Source organism: Micromys minutus, assembly GCF_963924665.1.
Source record: "Micromys minutus genome assembly, chromosome: 17".
NCBI classification, from domain to species: Eukaryota; Metazoa; Chordata; class Mammalia; order Rodentia; family Muridae; genus Micromys; species Micromys minutus.
The window spans coordinates 45,565,975-45,590,774 of record NC_137952.1 but is presented as its reverse complement, the minus strand read 5'-3'; the positions used below and the strand labels follow the sequence as shown (position 1 = coordinate 45,590,774).

Here is a 24,800-nt window from a genome sequence, read left to right as displayed (position 1 = left end):
TATTTTGTGTATTTACATTTCAAATTTTAGCTCCTTTCTTGAAACAATTTTTTATTATGAAACCCTGGCTGGCCTGGGACTTGCTTCATAGACCTGGCTGACCTCTATTTCTGAGAAATATTCCTGTTTCTGGCTTTCGAGTACTAAGAGTAAAGGTCTCTGCCCCCACCTCCTTATGTAAAGTGTATATACATACATACATACATACATACATACATACATACATACATACATACATACACACACACACTTACATACATACACTTTAGTGGATATCATCATATTATATATTGTGGATATTATATATGTGTGTGTGTACCTATCTATCTATCTATCTATCTATCTATCTATCTATCTATCTAGCTAGCTATCTATCTATCTATCTATCTATCTATTCCACTAAGTCCAATTAGTGCTTTTCATGATATATATGAATGTGGGGCCATCCACCTTAGTTTTTTGGTTTTGTTTTGTTTTGCTTTGCTTTGCTTTGCTTTGAGTCAGGGTCTGTCCCTTGACCTGGAACTCTCTGATTTGGCTAGACTAGATGGCAGGTGAGGTCTAAAGATCTTCTTGTCTTTGGCTTCCTAATGCTGGGCTTATAGAAATATTGTGCCATGTCAGGGTTTTTAACATGTGTGTGTATAATAAGAACACTTATATGTAGGTACGTATACACACACACACACACACACACCTCTTTATATAAAACAATGAAATACGCCTCTTAGGTATGAATGCCTGGGTGTTTTAAGGGTTTGGGGTTTGGGTAGCTGTCAATTAATGTCTCATGTGTTCTACTAGAAGTTTTACCTTTTTTTGAGAGGCAAGGGGCTTTAGCCACCCTTTTCTTGTTGATTATTAATTGTGCACATTATTGTATTACAGAATATTTTGTCAGTGATAGCTGTGGCTGTCTTCTGAGGCCATATTGCTTAGTTGGGTTCTAGACATGTTGGTTGATATGACTATGTTCTATGATGTTTGCATTAAGGCAGAATAGACCAATGAAACATTTTAAAACTATTTTTAAAAAGATAAACTGGTGGATTCATGTAAAATATCTAAATTACCCATAAGTATTTTGATCAAATTTCTTCCAAGTTCCACCACACTCTCTAGGCAAGTGTTCTGCCATTGACCTGTGTCCCCAGCCCTTTATTCTTCTTTTTTCACAAGTGTATAGCATTTGACAGAAAAGTTCCCAGGGCTTTGTTTTAGCCTTGCTAAGCGCTGTTCTGTCTGCAGCTGGTTCTTGGGGTTACACAGGTAAGTAAGCTCTTCCATTATTTCTTCTGTGTGTCTGCTCCATCTATTGTCATAGATGGTTGGCGTTCCTCATTTGTAAAGTTTTAATAATATTCCACTATGTGTACATAATTACACTTTTAATTGGTCTTTCATTTATTGATGCCTAGGGTATTTCCAGACCCTGACTATTTTGAGTAGTGCTGCAGTGGACATGCATGTGTAGATTTGTTCGTATAACTAAGTATATATCTTGCTGGGAACTGCTGCAGCATTTTGCATGATGGCTCACTTGCATTATGTTTTCACCAGCTGTAGAAAAGCGCTTTCCCACAGTATCACCAACACTTGTGGTTTTTGGTTTTCTTTTAATCTTTTAATACTAGCCACCTAAAAGGTATTAGCTGATACCCCATTATGCTTTTGATTTGCATTTCCCTGATAATTAGTGATATTGAGTACTTTTTCATATGTCTCATGGTCATCCTATTGAGACAATGCTTATTTGGGTTTTTCGCTCTTTTTTAAATTTGGAGGAGTTTTTGTTTTGTTTTATTTTTCACTGTGGAGTTGTATGAGTTTTTTCTGTGTGTATTTTGGGTAATAATCCTTATTAGATAATTTGTTTTCATTGTGTGACAATGTCTTAATGGAATATGGCCGTAAATGCCTAGGTTTGCTGTTGGTGTCTGTGTTTTTTTTTGTCATATATAAACTGTTCTAAGACCAGTGACTTAGAACTTTTCCCCTGTATTTTCCTTTAAGAGTTCTGTAACTTAAGTCTTTGAAGTGAATTTGGGGAATAATGAAAGGATGAAATCTTGTCTTAAAAGTATCTGTGTATCTAGTTTTCCTAGCCTCATTTGTTATTCTCATAACAGTTCAGTGGATCAGTAGTTTGGACGGTGCGTACCTGTAGTGCCTGCTCTTGGAGAGACTGGGGCAAGAGTCTTTGAGCCCAAGCAGAGACCATCCTAAAAACAGTGAGACTGTTTAAGATGCCAACGCAAGTGGCCTTTTATATAGGGCATATGCTTTACTGCTCAGTGTATCCGTTAAGCACAGTAGGACTGTGATTATTATATCTCATAATATTTGAATTCGGAAGTAGTTTTGTTTCTGCACAAGTTTGTTCAGCTAATTAGGGCCATTTTGATTGTGTGTGTGTGTGTCTATGAAAAGTATTGTTGGAGTTCTGATGGGAATGCATTCTATCTGTAGATTGCTGTGGATAGTTATGGATGTTGTCACGGCATTTATTTTTTCCAGTTTATGAGAACCCCAGGGTATGATACTGTTAAGAGTGTAAAACCCAGTCTTACAGTTTGGGTCAGAAATATTTCTTCCAGGTGATATATTTGAATAATGGTCCCAACAATTAATAGAGTTTAGAGAATTTGTAAAATGTTCAGGAAGTTGGGCCTAACTGAAGCAAGTAATTGGGGGGAGCCTTGATGTTTATAGCCCAGCCCTTTTCCAGTTCTTTTTCTTCTTTCTGCTCCACTGAGATCTAAGAAAGTGGGAGTGTTAGCCATGCGGGGCCCCAGTCCATTCAAGCCTCACCAAAGTTAATCGTTCTGTAAACTGCCTTTGTGGAGTATTTGATCACAGTCATAACAGAGAGCTGGCTCACACGCCCACTGCTCTCTGATGGTTTTCTCTCAGCCCCTCTCTCCCTGTTTGCTGCCTGGCACGAGGTGAGGACTACATCAGCACTAACTGAAGAGACCTTGTCAGCTGCTGTGTCCCAGTCCCCAGCTGGTCACTGCTTTTCACTCGGCCAGCTCTGTTATGCCAGAGTGTTGTCTTTCACCTGCGCTGTGCTCCACGTCTTCCGAGCACTTGTTGAAAATACGTACGAAAGAGTGTGGATGGATTCAGATCAGTCCCCACCCTGTCTTTCTGTCTCTTTCTGTGCATGTGTGTATGGGGCACTTCATTATAATTCATGTTAGTCCAAATGTGGTCTGCCACTCAAAGTTATTCATGTCCAGACTATTTGTTCTTGTCTTCTTCAAAGGCATTTCTCTTTCCTTACTGTTTCCTCAGGAATAAAAAGGGTCATGGGCCACCTTTTTGTTAGCAATGTCTTTTCTCTTTCGGAATTATATTCACTGAGCTATGTTTGCATCCTCATTTCATTTATAGCTTCTAAACTGGTTTTGTGGCGTGTCTTGCCTGCACTGTTAGGATGGGAGTTACAAGCTTTTGCAAATACCTCCATTAAAGCAAGCAGCAGAAATCTGAGTTGTGGAGGCCTGGACTACATTCTGGTGTGGGGATGTCTCTTGTCTGTGACATCTGTGTTCTTTGGTATTCCTATCCTTGTTTCCTTGTTTGTGAGGAGAACAAGGCTGTTTCAGATTCCTCTTGGGTGATGTCTCCAGCCACCCAGAACTCCACTTTTCCCAGGAGATGTTTCTTTAACAGGAAATCAGATGTGACATGGTAAACCCTAACTGCAGAATTGTTTTGCTCTGTATGTGCTGACGACGGCACTGTTGCTTTTGGGACTCAGAGCTCATGGTCCCACCAGCATCTTTTACTTCAAATGAAAATGAACATTTCAACCTATAGGCTTTAAGCCATACAGTAGTATATTTTTAAATAAAATCATAGCCCTATGAATTGTAGGTCTTGAGCACTATGAAGTTGATACAGGTTTTCACGAAGGGTTCTGTGAGTTTCCTGAGACTTCATGGGATCTTTTGGTGAAGATACAGTATGACAACCTGGGAGAGAATAGGAAACACAAGTTTTTTTTTTTTTTTTTTTCTTCTTTTTAGGTTAATTAATTACATCCTGAACACTTCCCCTTCTCCTGCCTCTCCCTTAGAGTCCCTTCTTCATCTCCCCTCAGAGAGGTGCAGCGCCTCCCCCTTCCTCATATTTCCCTGCCATGGTGCATCAAGTCTCTGCAAGATTAGGCGTATCCTCTCTCCCTGGGGCCAGACAAGGCAGCCCTCTGTGTTAAGAGATGTGTGTGTGTGTGTGTGTGTGTGTGTGTGTGTGTGTGTGTGTGTGTGTGTGTGTGTACACTCAGGGATGCACTTGACACTGCTGGTCTTCTTGTGGGATTGCCATCTCTGTGAGTCCTTCCCCTAGCTCTTCTGTAGAGGTCCCCGCCTCCATCCAATGACTGTGAATGTCTGAGTCTGTCTTTGTCAGCCGCTGGGCAGACCCTCTTAGAGGGCAGCTATGCTAGGCTCCTGTCTGCAAGCACAACATAGTAGTAGTGTGAGGTGCCTGCCCATGGGGTGGGTGGGTCTCTTGTTGGGCCCTTCTCTGGTTGGCCATTCAGGAAGCATGTGTGTTAAGTTTTGAATAAAATTGTAAAAATTACAATTTCTAGGCTATAAATGTTAAGAGGATGTAACTACTCACATGTAATTCATTTTATACTAGGGTTATTTCATTGCGATAGTGTAAAACAAAACCGGGAAGAATGCCTTCCCTTTGTTCGCTACAAGACTAATTTCAAATAGGTCACCTGGAATTTGCACCACACATTTACATATTTCTATATTGGTATTTCTCAAACTTTAGTCTGATCCAGATAACTTAATAGGGTGTCATTTCCCCTCTCATCAGAACATTTGTGTCCTTCAGTGCACTCAGACCACTCCAGCTAGGGTGTTGGATAGGGAAAGGGAGGAGCAGGGGCTGAGCAATGGATGGAAAGCTTTCTGTTGTACTTTATGGGACTGCTACATACCAAGTGTTGTTTCAGCCTTTGAGTGCAATTTAAAAACTGATGAATGATTTATATTATCTTTCTATTGTAAGAGAATTATTGGGAAATAACATCAGCTCAATCTTCTCTTTTTAGTTTTTAAGAGGTTTGGAAATTGAAATCAACCTCATAAATCACATCTGAATTTTAAACTCATTAAGAAAGTTATTAATGGTACTATTTAATATATGGCTGTCTTGGTAGTTATGTTAACTTTATGCTATAGCATAATGATCTTGCTTACATTCTTTTGTTTATGGACCTTACTCCATACATTTAATACATGTGTGCATGCTTGCTAGCACACATGTGCACACACACCTATTTTATATTACAGTTACACATTAGATGTTTATAACCACCTCTTGACTTTTTTGGCTAGTGAAATATACACTGTGACTTCAAGGCAAGAATAAAATCTCACATTTCCATTTGGTATGTGTCTTGGGAACTGACTGTTTCCAGGGCATTGTGAATAAAATTGGAGCTTTCTGCTGTCTAAGGATTAGTATCAGACTTGTTGAGCTTCTTGTTTTCATGGATTCAGAATTTTGATTCTGACCAAGGACTCAGAGTTTACTTTTTTAAAAGATTTATTTTTATTTTATATGTATGCATATTTGTGTCTTTGTGATGAATGCCACATACATGTATGTAAGTCTGTGTAGAGGCCAGAAGAGGGTGTCAGGTCTTTAGGGGTTAGAGTTTCAGGTGGTTACAAGCCACCTGACAGAGGTACTAGGAACCACACGTGGGTCCTCTAGAAGAGCAGCAAGTGCTTTTACCTGCTGCACCGTCTCTCCAGCCCAGACCCATGACTCAGATTTTTCAAGGCTTTGGTTTTTGTTTGTTTGTTGTTTTTTGCTTACTGTTCCTTATTCATGTGTTGGAAGAGTAACTGAAGATTTGGATTTTTAGTGAGAACAGTCATTCTCTTATTTGTCAGTTAGGGATGACGTGCTGTCTCTCTAAGTCAGCTGTAAACACTAGCAAAATGTTTTTGAAAGTCCTAGGTATGTACAATCATTTCATGATGAATTAGTACGTTGGTACCCTTTTCTGTTCCATTGTAAAGATTCTATACGATTGAGTTTAATCTAAAGGTTCTTTTTATTAATTTTATTATTTAAGAGTCTTTAAAAAGCATTTCTGGCTATCCATTGTAAGATGTGAAACTGAAGTATTGACAATAACAGCCATTACTGTTATTACTATTGTTGAGGCAGGACTTACTTCTTTCCTTGTCTGGCCTGTCCTAGTCTCATCTCAGTACACCTCCTTCTTCAGCTTTCCCAGTGCTGGACATACAGAAACGAACCTTGACACCTTGTTTGAAACTGAATTTTGAGCATTGATTTCCTGAAGTTCTAAAAGTACTCACAGGCACGTTTTGTCTTGTGAGAACATTAATGTATTTACATGAAGACCTTTTTGAGTTTTCAAATCAGGAAGCCAAGGCATGAAGATCCTAAGTGAGTCACCTCAGGTTTGACATCTGGAACCCTTGTCTGGAGTCCACCTTTTAAAAAATTGGATATTTCATTTATTTAAATTTCAAATGTTATCTCCTTTCCCGGTTTCCCCTTCAGAAACCCCATCCCTTCCCACCTCCCTCTGATTCTATGAGGGTGCCCCCCTCACCCACTCCCATTTCCCTGCCCTTCCCTGTCGTTCTCCTACACTTGGGCATCAAGCCTTCACAGGAGAGTAAGAATGTAGATAAGAGATGGTAAGGAACGCCAACTGAGCATCACAGTGTTACTTTTTAAATGGCCATTGCCCTAATAAAGTTCTTAGATGTGGATAAACCAAATGTTTTTATGAGCAATGCATTTCTCACTTGATTCCACAGTACTGATAGATGCCCAGGGCCAAGAACAATTTGAAACACACTCACTTCTGCTGTAGGCTGTTGCTTCTCATATGAAGAAAATGAACATCTCTTGTCCGTTTGCCAGTATGCATCTCAGTGTTGGGCCTTAGCTAACTGAGTTTAACAATAGCAAGAAGATCCGGCCGCACCGTGAGCCTCAGTGAAAATGGAGCTGGTTCTCACCTTGAGATGTCATTTTGATAAAGGGAGGGGCAGCAGCTAGTGACTGGGGAGGAGGGCAGTTGTGCGTGAGCTTTGAGCATTCTGACGTATCACCTCGTTGCTGGGAGGTCTTCACTAATGCTCAGTTGCTTTAGGTGTGTCCTCACTGTGGCAGTATCACATCACAAAACCAAAACGGTTCCTATTTGTGTAGCTAATTGTTTAGACAGCTAAACTTTTGTAGTCTGGGTATATCATTTCAGTAAAACTGCCAATTGCAATAAACGCTAGATTGATATTGTACGTCTTAGATCAGATATTTGTCTGTTTGACATCTTTGTTCTGTCATGGGATACTAAGTATGGAATTTGAAGCATAGATTAGTCTTGTATCACCTAATATTTAAGAGATAGTGCCTCTGTGTAATAAAAATGTTCTTCATTTACCCACTATTTATCAGAGTGCGTGCAAAGGCCTGAGTTGTTTTTAAAGCTGTTGCTATAAATACTCAGAAGTTTGATGAGGATTATGTAGTGGAAGTAAGTACACATTGGAGAGGTACTCTGTGCTGGTGAGCTAGCCTTCGGACTTGACCGTATTAGACATCTGCACCACTTAGCCCATCCCTTTATGAAGCTCCTTATGTTTTCTCTTGTATATAATAGGTTCCAGGTTTGATAGCCGAGGGGACACTGTGTGGACTGAACTCATATGTGTTCTATCACTTTTAAGGCAGCCCTTTCTGTAATTTCACAAGACAGACTCAAGAACCAGAAGTAGCCCAACTCCAACAGTAAATCCTCTGACAGGGAAAAGGTGACATACTGTGTAATAAACTCCTTTGTTGAAACAGATGCTGTGGTACTGGAGACTGAAGGACCAAATGTTTCCTTATAGTCCCTGTGGACTTCTCACAGGGCTGTGGCGAAAGGTTTTTTTTTTTTTTTTTTTTTTTTTGTTGTTGTTGTTGTTGTTGTTGTTGTTGTTGTTGTTGTTGTTGTTGCCCAGTACTTCAGTGAGAGTGAATGGCAGCATTTGTACAATGATATATGCATTCCAAAGTCATCCGTGTTCCTTGGAGATGTGTGGCATGCCATTAGTACATACTGCATGTGGGCTTTTGTTGCTGCTGGTCCTGTGTCCCTGTGTGCTGGCTGCCTGGGAATATTGGGTACTTCTCTCATGTATGGAACTTTAGTTTTTCTCCTTTTGGCGATTCTTGATATCAGAATTGAGGTTAGAACATTTATAAAAGGAAAGCAGTCTGCCAAAGCAAAAGTTTATGAAATAATGAGTTACATTAAAAATGATAGTGTCATTTTGAGGCTCTGTACAAAACTTACATTATATGATAGCCACAGCCAGAAAGAAAAAATGGCTTACTTATCTAGGAACTATCAGTTGCTGATAGCTCTGGTGGAGATTATGAGTCCTGTCCATCCTTACCGGGATGCCGATGACTTGTTCTTGTGTAGGAATTGTTCAGCTAAGTAAAACTGCTGTGAATTCACGAGTGCAACCAACCAATCGGCATGTCTAGAAAATGACAATTCACAGTGTATCCATTCCTATTTCTAGCTCTTATATTCTTCTTAATCCTACATGATACTCCCTGAACTTAGCGAGGGCTTGATTTAAATGCACTATTTAGGGCTGAGCACCAGACAGTTGTTCACAACTTTAAACAGTTGTGAATCACTGGACTGACTGCTGCTCACTGCAAAAAGAAGTTTCTCTAAGCAGTGCTGAGATCAGCACTAATTATGAATATAACAAATGCTTAGAAGGCAGTTTGATCAAATATCTATGTTGGAGAATGTATTTAATTCTGATCCAGGGTTTTTATCCCACCTTTAACCATATAGTTCCTGGATAAAAGACACACACAATCTTATATTTACAATAAGCCGCGAACAGCACTAGAGCTGGGCATATGTCTGCCCTCTATGCTATTAGACTCTACTTCCCTATCCATGACCCCCAGTTATTACTTACTATGTTTCATGTAGGGTGGCTTAACTCCAATTGGCCAGCACTCAGGGCCATGTTCTTGTGAACTCACCTAACCCATGGTGGTTTCTCTCTCCTCCATTTACCTTCCTCTCTTCCTCATGGTTGTCCTCTGACTCCCAAGCCCGGGAACACTAAACCCGACCTGTGTCTCTTTTGGCCAGCTATTGGCTGTCAGCCTCTTTGTTCACCAATCAGAAATAGTTTGGGGGCAAGCTCACACCATGTAACTTGGTTCTATGTGCAGATTCTTTCCTCTCTGAGACAACCAGGTCTTGGGAGCCCAGTATTAGCATTAAAATACAGGTAGCATCAGGCCAACCCACTAGATAAGTCAGTAGATATCTATTTTAGCAAAACAACATTAATAGGTCCACTTTCACACTCAGGAACTCCTGAACCATGATCTTTTGACCAGGTTTATGGTACCAGGCATGAATTTCCTCATGTGATACAAGCTTCAGATCCAAGCAGACAGCATTGGTTGCCTTCATAACTTCATGTCTCTGTTGCACTGGGGATCTCTTGTCTGGCAGGTCAGTATTGTAGCATTCAAGATCCAGCACTAAGTAAAACCAGTTTCTCCCCAGCAGTCTTTGTACTACCGTATGGCACTGTGAAAACAAGATAGTTTCATCTTATGTTTCCTGTTTCATCTTCTGCTCTCTGTTTCAGAACCAAAGTGTATTGTGTCTTCTGTTGTACTGGGCAATCAAGAGCAATGGCAACAACCTACCTTGTTTTGGTGACCTTGTGGTCCTTTCTTTATAACTAAGCATGGAGATTTTCATTTAATAACTCATGTCTTCTGGGAGGAAAATATCGTCCACTCATACCGTGTAGTGTAGAGCAATTTAAACTCTGTCTTCTATTGTTGTTTTAATTAGCTAGGCTTTCTCATACATCCTTAGGTTAGTTATCCTCCCATTCTCTCTTCTTTTTCTGAACCTCCTTCCACCCCTTATCCCTTTGACCCCTAGTGCTCCACCTTCTTTAGTATCACATACATTATACTCTCCTCTCACTGTTCCCTTAAAACCTCCTTCTCTCCTTCCCCTAATGTGCTATTTCTAGCTTCCTGACCTCTAAGACCCCAGATTAATACAGATCTAAGCATTTGAAGCAGGGGGGCGGGGAGGAGAGACCCTCTAGGTCTGGGTTACCTTACTTAGTATATTATCTAGTTCTCGATTGTCCTGCAAATTTCATAACTTTATCCCCCCTTTCAGCTGAGCAACTTCTTTTATGTAGATTTATCATATTTCAGTATCCTTCATTAGTGGAATAGCTAGGCTGCTTCCATTTCCTGGCACAGAACAACAGTGAGCATGGATTAGCTCGTATCTTTGCAATAGGATAGGGAGTTCTTTAGGTCTATACCCAGGGATGGAGTACTCGTTCATAGGGTAGATCTATTTCTAGGTTTGAGAGGCCCTGCCACACTTTCTATAATGGCTGACTAGTTTGTAACTCTATCAGCAGTGAATAAATATTTCCCTTTCCCCACAGCCACTCAAACATTTGTTGTTTTCTATTGATTTAATCATTCTAATTGGGATAAGATGAAATCTCAAAATAATTTTAATGTTTATTTCCTTGATGGCTAATGAGTTGCTTAACGCTTATTAATACTTCTTAGTTATTTTTCTGAGCACACTGTTCAGTTCCATAGAACATTCTTTGTTTGCTGTATTTGTTTGATGTTTAGTTTCCTGAGTTCTTAATATGTTTTAGATGCTGATCCTCTGCCAGATTTTTAGCTGACAAAGCTTTTCCCCCATTCTGTAGGCTTCCTTGTCACTTGATTATTGGTGTCCTTTGTTTTTTAGAACCTGTTTAACTTTCTGAGATCCCATTTGTTGATTATTCATCTTATTTCTTGATTAGTCAGAGTCTGGTTAAGGAAGTTTTCACTATGCCAATGACCTTAAATTTACTTCTTAGTTTTCCCTCTGGTAGTTTCAAATTTTCATGTCTTCTGTGGAGGTTTTGATGTATTTGGAGTTATTTTTTGTGCAGGGTGAGAGACACAAGGGCATTCAGTTTTCCCGACACCGTGGTTGTACAGAGCGTGTCTGTGGCCGTGCTCGGTCCAGGCAGGCTGCTTCCTCCAGCGGTTTTTCAGGCACGCCTGCTTTTCTTCTCGTTCCTTTTCTTCCTCCTTTTTTAGTTATTACTTGTCTTATGGCAGTGTCTTAGGTCTTCAGGATACTGTTGAAGAGAAGTGACTGTGGACAGTAGTTAGACTTTCTTTATTGACTAGCTCGTTGACTGTAGTTTTTGTAGATGCTCTCACTTTCTTGAAGTTGATAATAGAATTTATATGCTTAATCATATACAAATGTAATTGTTTTGGTAATGAACACAACTATGTTTAATTTTAGCAAGAGACATAAAGAGTCTGGTTTTATTTTATTTTATTTTTTGATATTAGCAATCACTAGTTTTATTGCCTTATTAGTTATTATTCCACATTATAAGTGATATAGTCTAATATCTTCTTCACATATCATCTAAGACACTTCTATAGAAATAGATATATTTAAACCTATGTATTGCAGTAGAAAAGACAGAAAAGCTTGATACTTTTCTTTGCTGTATCATATTAAGACCCGCACATCTAAGATGGCTGATGCATTTTGAAATTATGTTTATGTGTGCATCAGAAACGTCCGTGTGCTGAGAGTAACTTGTGGCTGCCGTTTGCTTCTTCTACCATGGAGTCCCTGAGGTCAGACTCAGGCTGTTAGGCACTCTTGAGATAGCCTCATGTAGTGTGCACTGGCCTTCAGTTCACTGTGCAGCTGAGGATGAATCTGAGTTCCTGATCTTCCTGGGATTAAAAGTGTGGGTCACCACACCATCTTTCAGAATTGCTGTTTGCTTGCTTGATTTCAGGTCCTTGTTGTGGTCCCAGTCTTCGTTGTTGTTTTTTTCTTTTAAATAAATTTTATGGTCATAAATGTGCCTTTACTTGTATAGCAGCGAAAGAGAGCAGATGTAATGAAACGCAATTCTGATGCATGTGAGTAAAGAGTGGGACTCAAAGGCAGATGACGTGAGTCACGCTTCAGTTTCACGGCAGTGTGTTCTAAGGCACTTGGGTATTAGGAGTATTCTGTGAACTTGGGTATTAGGTAAAGACTCCAATTATCTTTCATTGGTATCTGTAGTAGAAAAATCTTTGATGTGATAACCTCTACGTTAAAGGTATGTGCCAGAATATAAATCAGAAATTTTAATTGTTTTTTTTAAATTAAAACCCAATTATTAGGAAAACATTTATTCTCTCCTATAATAAGAGAGGAAAATATCTTCCCTCTCTTGGTGGCTTAGCTTAGCTGTTATATTCTTGAGTTTCATTTTAATTATCAAGACCTTCCTTTGTTCATGTGCTCTTCTCTGATGTGGTGCCTGTGTGTGTGTGTGTGTGTGTGTGTGTGTGTGTGTGTGTGTGTGTGTGCGTGTGCGTGTGTCTGTGTGTGTGTTTCTGTGTTATGCACATTGCTCAAAGTTCATCTCACCTGTGAATTTTTGATGGTATAATTTCATATGGCTTAGCTGTTTGACTTTTGAGGCTTGTGTACATATTCGGATTGTTCATTTAGCTTATATGTGAATTTCCTATCACTGTTATCCTAATACACTTCGCTATTCAACATTAAATATGAGCACAACAGGAATGAGAAGTTATAGGATTTTTGTCACCTTAACACAGTGCCCTTTCACGGTAAGTGTCAAATATGTTTTTAAATATTAGTTTTATTATATTTTTTCTACTTATAAAATGAATATTACAAAGTGAACAAAATAATGATTGATAAAATCCTGCCAACAACGTTCTGTATTTAATTCCATGTGGAACTTAGTCTAAGTATTTACAGAGAGATCTTTAAAGGTGACATCTTCACAGGCTGTATCAGGCAGTTGGAAAGTTAAGTTCACACTCACATGAACTTGGCAGTGAGTATACATAGTACATGTGTGCTATAAGATGCACATGTGTGCATGTGTGCTTAAGGAAAGGGATAATTCAGAGAGGAGAGCTGCATACATGAAGAGTGTATTTGTTACATAAAAGGCAGCAACATGGCTTAAAGTTTATCACAGATACGGTTTCTGAAGACCTGTCAGTAGTGCTTGATTCTCGTCATGGTAACACTACGCAGAGGAGAGCTGAGTATTGTGTCAGCTTTTGTTTATTTACACACGTAAACATTTGTGGGGCTGGAAGCATAGCTCTGTGGTTGGGCTCTTCCCTAGCCAGAGCTTCTTCCTTGGCATTGCCCCACCTCCCACAGCTATTATTTAGAAGTGGTTTCTGGTTGGAAGATTGCTCAGTGGTTAGAGCACTTAATTGCCCTTCCAGAGGACCTGGTTTGGATTCTCAGCACTCACATGGCCGTTTAGTACTGTTTGTCTGCAACTCTGGTTCCAGGGGATCTGACAGCCACTTCTGGCCTCTGAACCTCAGGCCTGGATGTTATTCACAGACATTGGTGCACATATTTAAAAAAAAATTTTTTTTAAACAAAAAAGTGCTTGCTTAACTTAGCCATTTTATTCTGAGTTTCATTTTAATTGTTAAGACCCTTCTTCATTCAGATGTGTTTTTCTGTGTTACGCATATTGCAGAATATTAAGTTGTACTTAATCCTACTGATGGATTCTAGACACTCTTAGGGGGTCCCTTCTGAAGGTAGCTGAAATACATTTATCTTTTAGGTTCACAGCACTTAGATCATGATACCAGATTTAAATATTGAAAATTTTTCTGATAGAAAGGAAACTGCTCTTATCTAAGAAATTTGTTTACTATTCCTTAATCTAAGTCTCTTTTGACTTTATTTTCTCAGTAGCTCCTGCCATAAAGCTTATGTTGACTACTCTTAGTCAGTACAAACATGCCTGAGCCTTTTACTAAATAAATGTGTTGGAGTGCTCCGAGTTCATCTCACAGCTGAAACCCCTCTTTCCCCAGCCCTCCTTTACCCCCTTCTTTTTCACTTCCTGCTATCCTTCCCTCTTCCTCTCCCTCTCCCTCTCCCTCTCCCTCTCTCCCTCTCCCTCTCCCTCTCCCTCTCCCTCTCCCTCTCCCTCTCCCTCCTCCCTCTCTCCCTCTCCCTCTCCCTCTCCCTCTCTCTCATGAATGTTTTGCATTCATGAATGTATGTGCACCATGTGTGTGACTGGCGCCCACAGTAGTCAGAAAAGGGTGTCAGGTCTCCCGGGTTACAGACAATTGTAGGTTCTGGGGGCTGAATCTAGGTCCTCTCTAAGGACACATAGTTTTTAACGTGTGAACCATCTCTCTAGCCCCCCAAGTGTACATTTCTTTAGAACGACATAGAGGTTTTATTTCTGAAAACTGTACGGATGTGAGAAGGGCTGTAATTGTGACAGGACTGTTTGACTCTGTCCTTGCCACACTCTTGCTACATGATTCTCTTGAACAACGGTGGGGAGAGAGAGATTTGGACTGTACCTGGATGCCTACATTTCTCCCCAGCCATCCAGGAAGTGGAGAATCAGAAAGAAAATGGTCAATAACTAGAGAGACTAAGCCACCCAACAGGATGGTTTGTAGTTACACATTAGTGGGAAGGAGACAGAACTCTAGGTGTGGAATCTACATTCCTGTGTTACATACATTAGTCCTCTGAAAGAGGGGTTCCTTTATATTTACTTCTTTTCTTTGCAGATTAAATAAATCCATGTTCCTTTATATTGTACTGAATCTCATTACTAAGATTACCAGACTGTTTGCAGAAGTCAGTTTATTCCCTCACTGGGTTGTTGTGCTACATAACTACTTTGTAAGTTGTGCACAAGAGTGTTTTGTGTTATTGAGACAAGCAAAGGGTTCAGTATTGCTTTTCCTCAACCGTGTTTTTCTTGGACTTGTAGGATGTGGAGAGCATCTTGTGCGCACCATACTGGCTAGAGAATGTTCACACGCTTTACAGTCTGAAGATGCTCACCAAGCTCTGCTGGAGACTATGCAGAACAAGTTCATCAGTAAGTGGGGTGAATGCTGAGACGAGGACACCAAGCAAATAGAGTCTCAGGAATCAGGCTTTCCACAAATGCCTCTAGCATAAACTTAGAGCTCCAGTTACTATTATTGCTGAGCAGAAATTCTTCCATAGCAGCTACTACAGCATGATATCAACAGTTCAGCCAGTTAGTGCCTAGATTCTTTATCTAGCACTAAAGTACCAAGCACTAGAGTGAAACTCTGACCAAGAAATTCAAGGCACAGTGTGCTATATGGCATGTTTGAAGTGCAAACTGGGTTCATTCTTTTGATAAAGTCAGGGTTGTATCCTGCACAGTTTGTTGCCATGTGCACTGTCCAGGGTCAAGATGGAATCCTGCCTGGACATTTGCCTCTAACTAGATGTGTATGTGCAGGGGAATAATAATCTGAGGTCGGAGGAAGGAAATTTCCCTGTCTGTTTTAGTTGAGGAAAGCATCAGAGAAAAAGCAGGGGTCTTGGGTTTTGAGACAAAGTAGATGGTGCACTCCCACTCTGACCAGGATTTAGAAGCCAAACAGTAGGTTAAATGGGTGAAGGCCAAAGTGAAGAATTTCTCACTATGATAAGTGGCAACCTCATGGTAAGAACAATATTATCAACCAACAAACCCTCCAAAACTCCCAATGTACTAAAACACCAACCACTGAGCACACACTGACCTATAGCTCCAATTGCATATGTAGCTGAAGTTAGCAGTGTCTCATATCAATGTGAGAAGAGGCCTTTGGTCCAGGGAGGGCACATTTTTCCAGTGTAGGGGAATGCCAAGGCAGTGGGGTGGAGAGGGTGATTATGAGCAAGTGCACCTTCGTGAAGACAAGTAGAGGTGGAGGGTGTCTTAGTTAGGGTTTTATTACTGTGAACAGACATCATGACCAAGGTAAGTTTTATAAATGACAACATTTAATTGGGGCTGGCTTACAGGTTCAGTGGTTCAGTCCATTACCATCAAGGCAAGAGCATGGCAGCATCCAGGCAGGCATGGTGCAGGAGGAGCTGAGAGTTCTACATCTTCATCCAAAGGAAGCCAGGAACAGACTAAGCGTACTCAGGCAGCTAGGAGGAGTGTCTTCAAGCCCACCCCCAGAGTGACATACTTCCTCCAACAAGGCCATACCCTCTAATAGTGCCACTCCCTGGGCCAAGCATAAGCAACCATCACAGAGGGGATAACATTTCAAATGTAAATACAGAGTATCTTTAAAAGAAAAACAGATTGAAGGCATCTGTCTGCTACCATGCTGGCTAGTTGTGATGTCAGCTTAACACGGGCTAGGGTAAGCCGAATAAAGGTGACCTCGATAGCAAACCAATAAACAGTGTCCCTCCATTGCCTCTGCTTCAGTTCTTGCTTCCAGCTCCCTGGAGTTCTCACCCTGACCCTTGTTATAGATAGAGCATGATTAGAGAGTTTTACACTGAATAAACCCTTTTCTCCCCAAGTTGGGTCAAAGCAAAAGAAACCCTAAGACATGTACTCTGGGGATGAAAGTTTCTCCAAAAGAACACACTTGGAGGGATTTTAAATCCCATTCGAGAAAATGTAATTTGGCTATTAGTGACTCTGGAATCCAGAGCAATAGGTCATGCTCCAGAGTTCAGGAAGGGGAGCCTATGCTGGGCTCTGGGTGACTTCGGTGTTCTGTGTCAGTGAGGGTGAGGTTTCAGAGCATGTAGGTTGCAGAGGACTTGTAGAAGGAATGTTCACTTGACAGACAATGCTCTGGGATGCAGGAGCTTGTTGAGATAACCGTGGGTGATAGTTGTGTTCAGACTGCTGAGGTCTAGTTTCCATGTTGAGGGCTGTAAAAGAATTTTTAGTGTGCCTGGCTGCATGGTTCTAAATGCATCCTTTCTGGACCTGCAGCTGAGGCACACTGTTAGGTAGCCTTGGACCTACACTTCCAGCCCTACCTCTCTTCCCCAGTCATGCCTGAGGTTACTAAATATTGCAGCTGTTTATCTTCCGTAATTATATATTACTTTGCACCATTCCTGTTTCTGGTGGCACCTGGATTTTAGGAAGTACCTGAGTTCTAGGTACTGTCAGGGAGGAACAGTGTGGTTACACAGTACATCCCCCACTCTTGGCTTTTGCTGAGATGTGATTTGCCCTCCGCCTGCCTGAGGGCAATTAGCCTGTGTTACCATTGAATTCAGCGTGTTAGCTGTAGCTTATAACTTCCTTAACCCAAACAGCAGCCATTGACCACAGACTCTCAAGTGGTACACAGCTGACCTTCCCAGGTACACATTCCCTTCCCGCTTTTTCATTGAGGCCTCTACTTCTATCTATTCCTGAAGAGGAAGAGAAACACTTGCCAGTGAGCATCCTTCTTTAGTTTTCCCACAAGTTGCACATTAATTCCAAGTCCTATTTTTGGATTCTTTGGGGAACAGGCTAAGTAAATATTTCTCCAAACTATTGCTTTTTCAATAATTTTGCCTTTACTTACCCTAAGTACTGTGCCATGTGAAGTTGTTACAATATAGAATTTGCAAAAGCCCACACAGACACTTAGAGAATAGAACCAGATTCAGATGGATTTACTCATGGGACAATGGAGGGGTCCAAAACCCTGAATGACCTCCTCAGAATGTCAAGCTGTCACCTTGATCTATTAAAAGTAGTATGCTCTGTTAGAAAAGAGGTTTTCCAGGCACTTAGAAAATAACAAATTATGCTCAGAAAAATAGTACTTATTTGATTGGAAAATTGAATGACTAAAGGAAAATTTACTTCACTAGGAAGGGATTTCAAACAGGTGTTTTCTTAAATTCATCCTACTGATATATTGCCTGCAAACATATCCCTGTACCTTACGTGTGCCTGGTGCACATGGAAGTCAGGAAAATGCCTTGGAGGCTTTGGAACTGGAGTCGCAAGTGCTTGTGAGCCATCATGTGGTCTCTGGAAGTTGAAGCCAGCTCTTCTGGAAGAGCAGCTAGTGTTCTTGACCAGTGAGCCATGTTTTTAGCTTACTTTCTTACATTTGTTATGCTAAGGTCATGAAGGCTTAGAAAAGATCCTTCAAGACTCTCCTAAATCATATGAATGGTTGTATTCATTCATTCTTTCTCTCTCTGTCTCTCTTCGTTCACCTCCCCCCCTCTCTGTGTGTGTGAGTGTGTGTGTGTAAGCGTGTAAGTGCTACTTGATATCAACAAGCAAACTGAGGAGTAAATGGTGAATAGGCCTTCAACTCTGTCACTTATCAATGTCTAGAAAAGATTGGTTGCGTTCTTGTTAAGTTCTAAGATCTTTAAGTCAGACTTAGATCTTATTCTTTTCTTTCATTAATTGTGGTGAGTGCTGTTTTATGTTTGGCCTCATAGCATGATTTATATGATTTGTTGTCATTGTAACAGGTGTATAATTATAGCACGTGGTAACTTTATATCTATTGCAAGTGACCTGAAGGACCCTTCTGAGTCTGAAGCCACAGAGCCACTCAGTTCGTCTAGGGACCCCTAATCTAACTGTTTTCTGCTTCTTTGCTCTTGTTTTGTGTAATTCAAAAATTGCCAATGACATTGGGCAATTTTACTTCCGAGATCCCATTATTGACTGCTTATTGAGCCCCATCTTAAAGATTTCTTGACCTAGAAAGGAACAGGGTATCTTATAGAGCTCAGGTAACTGACTTAGCTTATTTAGTAGTTAAAAATTATCTTAGAAGAATTGAGGGAGTTGCTCCCAAAGTCACCTTTTAGCCAGTGATTATTGATTTGTTCTGCAATTTTGTGTAAAATATAGAAGTCCTGAGACTCAGGACAGCTGGTCCTCTTTAGTTTTGTGTCTCATCCATTGGGTGTAGCAAGTTACTTAAGTGGTTTTCTCTCTTTTAAGATCAAGAACATTAGGTAAGAGGAAATTTAAAAATTCCCTGGCCATGCTAAATTCTCTTGGTTCTCTACTGGAGTCAGTCTATATAGCTAAAATTCTTTTTAATCAGATGATTTGGACATGGGATTAGGAAATAAAAAAAGTTCAGGAAGCACATGTGATCATTACAAAGTACTTGGAAAGAAATAAATTAGATTTAGTGGAGGCCTGGAGTAAGAGCAAGGAGATTGAGTTCTTTTAGCCAACTATTGTTATAATTGCCTGTCTGTCTAAAAAATGCAGGTCTTTTTGTTTCTTTTCTTCGTTGTAGAGTGAGGAGGCAGATCTTTAGGTTCCCCAAAACTCTTTTAAGGTCCAAAAATTTACTCAACCCTTGGAGTAGCTCATGGACTCATCTAAATTACTTGTAAAAGCACAATTATATATTAAATAATATACCAATTAAAATTCTGTATTAAGACTTAGAGTGATATCAGGTTTCTGTTCACAGTGTTATTGTTGAAATCTTTTCAGGCAGTGATTGAAGTAAGTTAATAATTACTGTTTTCATCTTGTGGAAATATGAAATTCTTCCATTTATGCTTTTTATGTATTTTTTTACAAAAATTATAAAAAACCAATTTAAAGATTAGCATGGTAATACCAACAGAAAAGTTTTATATAATAACTAAGTCAAAAACTCCATTTTGCTCATCTGAAGCTTGTACTTTTTGTCAGAAAGAAATTATTCATAAAAGGTTTGTCTTCATAGTCTCCAGTTAGCTGTCTACTTTACCAGTATTTTAAATAAGTATATAGATACAATAATGTCATTTAAATGCTCACTTAATGGTCTCTCTTCCCCCCTACCTCCTACTGTGGTGTCTTAATCAGGGTTTCTATTCCTGCACAAAACATCATGACCAAGCAGCAAGTTGGGGAGGAAAGGGTTTATTCAGCTCACACTTCCACATGCTGTGCATAACCAAAGGAAGTCAGGACTGGAACTCAAGCAGGTCAGGAAGCAGGAGCTGATGCAGAGGCCACGGAGGGATGTTACTGGCTTGCTTCCCCTGACTTGCTCAGCTTGCTTTCTTATAGAACCCAAGTCTACCAGCCCAGGGATGGCACCACCCACAATGGGCTGGACCCTCCCCCCTTGATCACTAGTTGAGAAAATGCCTTACAGCTGGATCTCATGGAGGCATTTCCTTGAGGAAGGCTCCTTTCTCTGTGATACCTCTAGCTTGTGTCAAGTTGACACAAAACTAGCCTGTACATGTGGTCTCATAGCCATGGCTGACTTTGAACTTCTAGTCCTCTTTCTTAGCCCTCGAGCACTAGATTATAGTGTACCATTATGCCTGGTGACTTAAAATATGTTGACATTCCTTATATGTCTGTATAACAAAATTAATAGCTGAGTTAATTCATGATTTTGTAATTAATTTATTTCTTTACTGGAAGGGGTTTAAATTATCTGTATCATTTCATCAAGAATAAATTCTTACTTCTTAATATTCTTTTAAGTAAATCATCATCTATCTATCATACTTATTATTCTTAATTCTTTTATTCTTTGAGAATTTTATATGTATTTTGGTCATTTTTATCTCCTTCCCTAACTACTCCCATACCCATTATCTTAACTGTGGGGTCTTCCCTGTAGTGTGCTCAGCTATGGTGTGTAAAGGAGTTAAGTAAATAGACCTTTAGTGTATGGTGGTTCAGGTGGTTTGTAGGCCAATGTTCAGGAGGGATATGATGGTTAATGGGGCTACAGTTGGGTTTTCTTCTTCTTCTTCTCCTCCTCCTCCTCCTCTTCCTCCTCCTCCTCCTCCTCTTCCTCCTCCTCCTCCTCCTCCTCCTCCTCCTCCTCCTCCCCTCCTCCCCCTCCCCCTCCCCCTTCTCCCTTCTCCCTTCTCCCTTCTTCTTCTTCTTCTTCTTTTCTTCGTTGTTTAGACTTAGATTAAACCACACAAGTTTAGGTTCTGGTAAAAGAGTTTTTCCAGTGGTAAGGCCTATTGAAGAACAGAATGCTTTTATTGAAGTTAATGGGTACTTTATTCTTGCTGTGATATATTTTTTTAAATTTAGATTTGCCTGACAATTATTGACATTGATTAAATTTTCACACACTGGTTGACTGCATGTATGTCTTAATTTTGAGATTTATCTTAGCTGTACTGCTCATTTAAAAATCAGATTATTCTCTGAAGTCTGATAGTGAAGGCCTGTCATTTTTCCTTTTTGAGAGGCTGAGGCACAGTGTTCACCAGATAAAGGAGCAACTTGAGCATATTGGTGAGATCTTGTACCAGAATAAAAACCAAAAGGCTGAGCTGTGTCTCAGCAGCAGATGCCTGTCTGCTGTTCAAGCCTGTTGCTTCATCGCCATACTTTTACATAGTGTGTCTGTTTTTACAGAGACACCAGTGTAAGAACCAGGTCTAATTTCTAGAGTTGAGGCCCATGAAAGTGTAGGTGTCCTATGACTGGAGTTAACTGAGTTCAGACTTTGCACATTGAGTCTTGAGCAACTACAATTTGTCCGTCAGGTTAGCTCAAGTTTTTCCCACTTTGGCATTGGTTCCACAGGGGGATTCTGCTCCATTCAGGGCAAGCAATTCTGTTACCTTATTTCTCTCATGGATATAAGATGGGTTTTTATATTTTCATTTTGTTCAGTGTGATTTGTGATACTGATTTCCACCTGGCAGAATCTAATTACTTAGGAGACAAGTTTCTGCTCATGTCTTTGGGGTTATTAGGTTAATTGATCTGTGGAGTCACACTTTAAGTGTGGGTGTCTCCATTCCATGAGCCAGAATTCTGAACTGATTGAAGAAAAAGCAGAAAGTGAGCTTTCTTCTACCTAGGTCTGCACTGCAGCCCAGCATCTCAAATTCTTGTCTTTCTTACCCAGGGCCCTCATATTGTTATGCAAAATAAACCTCTTCCTTAATTTGCCTTGGCTGTCCTGGAACTCACTTGGTAGACAGATTGGCCTCAAACTCACAGAGATCCACCTATCTCTGCCCCTCTGCCCCTTTGCCCTTCTGCCCCTATGGGCCCCTCTGCCCCTGTGCCTCTGCTGAGATTACAGACATGTGCCACCACCATCCAGCCCCTTCATTTGCTGTTGATGTGTATTTTAACCCTACAATGTGGAGGGTAACTTATATATTCAGCTTTTCACTAGCTGTTAGGACACAGTGGAAACTTCATGTTCTTGTAATCTTGATCAACTTTTAAAATGCAGATAATTATAACTGAAAATAATTGCTTGAGTTTTGTTTCTTTTAAGATGGTTTTATTTATTCTTTGAGAATTTCATGCAATGTATTTTGATCATGTTATTTCTCTTCTTATGAGTCTTCCTCCATTTCTGTACCTACCCATTCTCTTAAGAACCAAAAGCAAATACATTAGCCAACTACTCTTCAACATGGGTGGAGCCTGACCACCTATGGTGGACAATATACATAGTGTAATGTCATTGAGAAAAGTCCCTAGAACTTTTTGTCCCTGTATAGGATTTAGTGACCTTTTCTTACCTTCCACGCTGGGGTTTTGTGTGGCTTGAGCTTGTGCAGGTCTTATGCATGTGGTCACAGTTTCTGCGAGTTCATGTTTGCATCTGTTCTGTTGTGTCTGGAAAATGCTGTTTCCTTGAAGTCACTGCCCCGGGCTCTTCAAACCTTCTGCCCATTCGTTTGTATAAGTTCTGGAGCCTTGTGGGTAGGGATTTGATAAGGACATTTCACTTAGGGACGAGCACTTCAAAGTCTTTTCTTCTCCACATGTTGTCCATTTTCTTTATTAATTACTGTGTACTGCAAGAAGAAGCTTCTTTATTGAGGATGAGTAAGGCACAGTTTTGGGAGTGTAGTGGTGTACAGCAGGATCTTTGCAGGAACTGTTTCATTGCTATTGTTCATTTAGCAGATAGATTTCCCCCAAGAGCCTATGACTTACACATGTTTTTGGACCTCCTTAACAGTCTCATGGACCCCGTTTCATGGAGTAGAGCTTAAATCAAGTTAAAAAGTGCCTGATTACTCCTGACTTTTGTGCTACCATTCCATCACTGGGCATTTCGTACACGCCAATTGCATTGTAGCTTATATGGTTTGTGAGTCATTGTGGTTAATGATGCCTCTTCTCCTCTGGTGGATATTTACCATCTCAGCACTGTGAACATTAGTAAGTTTAAAGCTTCCACTTGAGTACCAGGAAATTCTCCATGTTCTACAACATAAGTATGTGATGCTTAATGATAGGATTTTACCATCAGGTTGTGGAGGGTAAGCAATAGCATTGGCACAGCCTGTAACACTTGGAGGTGTCTATGGGACTCCAGTGGCCAGCAGTTGGAAAAGAGGTAACCCATTCCCAGCACATGATTTTATTTGGTAGCATATGATGTTTTGTTGGGGTACTATGCTCCCATTATGTGGTAGCTCCATATACATTCCTTCTATATATTTAATTATGTTATGAAGCTTCTACAGTAGTAGATTTCCATGTGGCTTTTTAAAAGATCTTTAGTGTTGGTTCTACCTCACCATATTCCTCTCTCTACCTGCTATTCCATTCCTCACCTCTTCTATTCTTCCTGTTCTTACTTCTCTTTACCCCTTTATTCCACTTTATACCCCTGGGAAGTCAGCTCTCCTTTCATTTCCCTAAGAGCTGTGCCCTAACTGTCCCACTCCTTTCTCCTCACCTGCTCAGGGTCAGGTTTCTTCTTAGTCCTTCTTGATTATTTCATGTTTGAATGTTTGACTTTTTAAAATTAAATTTATAATTCAATACAATTTATACTTTCAGTTGCTACTTTAAGATACAATATGGGAACCTGTTTATTCATGACTTAATTTCTCCAATGATAACCTGTTACAAAGCTCTAATATTATAAGAAAACATTGCTATCAATATAATACATCAGTCATTTTATTTTCACTTTAGAGATTTACAATATAATTATAGCATTTCTCTCTTCCATGTCTTCCTTCCAAACTCTCCCATGTATCCCTTCCTGCTCTCTTTCAGATTCATCAATTGTTGCAACACACCGGTCTTACTTAGTTTCCTTACTTTTATTTATACTTGGGAGTATTTGTATTTAGTTCTATGCAGCTGTTTTGGTGATTGTTCTGATGCTGTAGGGAGATACCACCATGACACAGTAGCTCTTAACAAAGAAAGCATTTCGTTGGAGCTGGCTTACAGTTCAGAGGTTTAGTACATTATCCCCAGGGCTGTGTAGCATGTTGACACAAAGACAGACGTGCTTCTGGAAAAGTAGATGAGAGTTCTACATCTGTATCTGCATGCAGTAGAAAGAGAGGAACATTTGGCTTGGCTTGAGTTTTTGAGACCTCATAGCCAACCATCAATGACACACCTCCAAGAAGGCCACACCTACTTCAACAATCTTTCTAAACATTCAAATCTGTGAACCTATGGAGGTTCTTACTCAAACCACCACAGCAGCTTTTTTGTTAGGGCTGGGCATTGAACACATGGCATCGGTCCTGCTAAGTGTGTATCCTTCCATGGAGTTACATCTCTAAAACTAATGCCAATTTTTTCTTATACTGTAATCTAACAATCTACCTGGAGGTGTGTTTTACCATTTAGCAGGCACTAGCGTTATATCCCTACTAATTAATTAGAATTCAGTTGACATTTATTTTTCAGTTTTAATATCATTATTTAAAGTGCTCAGTGTGTGGCTAATGGAACGGATAGTGAAGATTTAGCACAAGTTTATTGTTGTGCTTCTTTTTAAGCATAGAAGCTGCTCAAGGAATGACATGTAGAATATTTAGACACACAGGGAGGGAGGGGAGATTGGTTGTTTTTGTGTTCACGTGTATTTGTGATGTCCATATTATACAT

At 40.1% G+C, this 24,800-nt stretch overlaps 1 protein-coding gene across 4 annotated transcripts in view; it reads left to right on the top strand.

Moving 5' to 3' along the window:
* Positions 1 to 24,800, top strand: part of TASP1 (taspase 1) — a gene marked incomplete at its 5' end in the record, with an annotated part of 179,767 nt that overhangs the window by 106,039 nt on the left and 48,928 nt on the right. For all 4 annotated transcript variants that reach the window (XR_013975383.1, XM_080931146.1, XM_080931145.1 and 1 more), the window contains one exon: positions 14,934 to 15,044. Coding sequence is in view for 3 of the 4 variants with exons in the window: in XM_080931146.1 (XP_080787272.1) it covers positions 14,934 to 15,044 (111 nt within the window). The remainder of the gene's footprint in view (positions 1 to 14,933; positions 15,045 to 24,800) is intronic.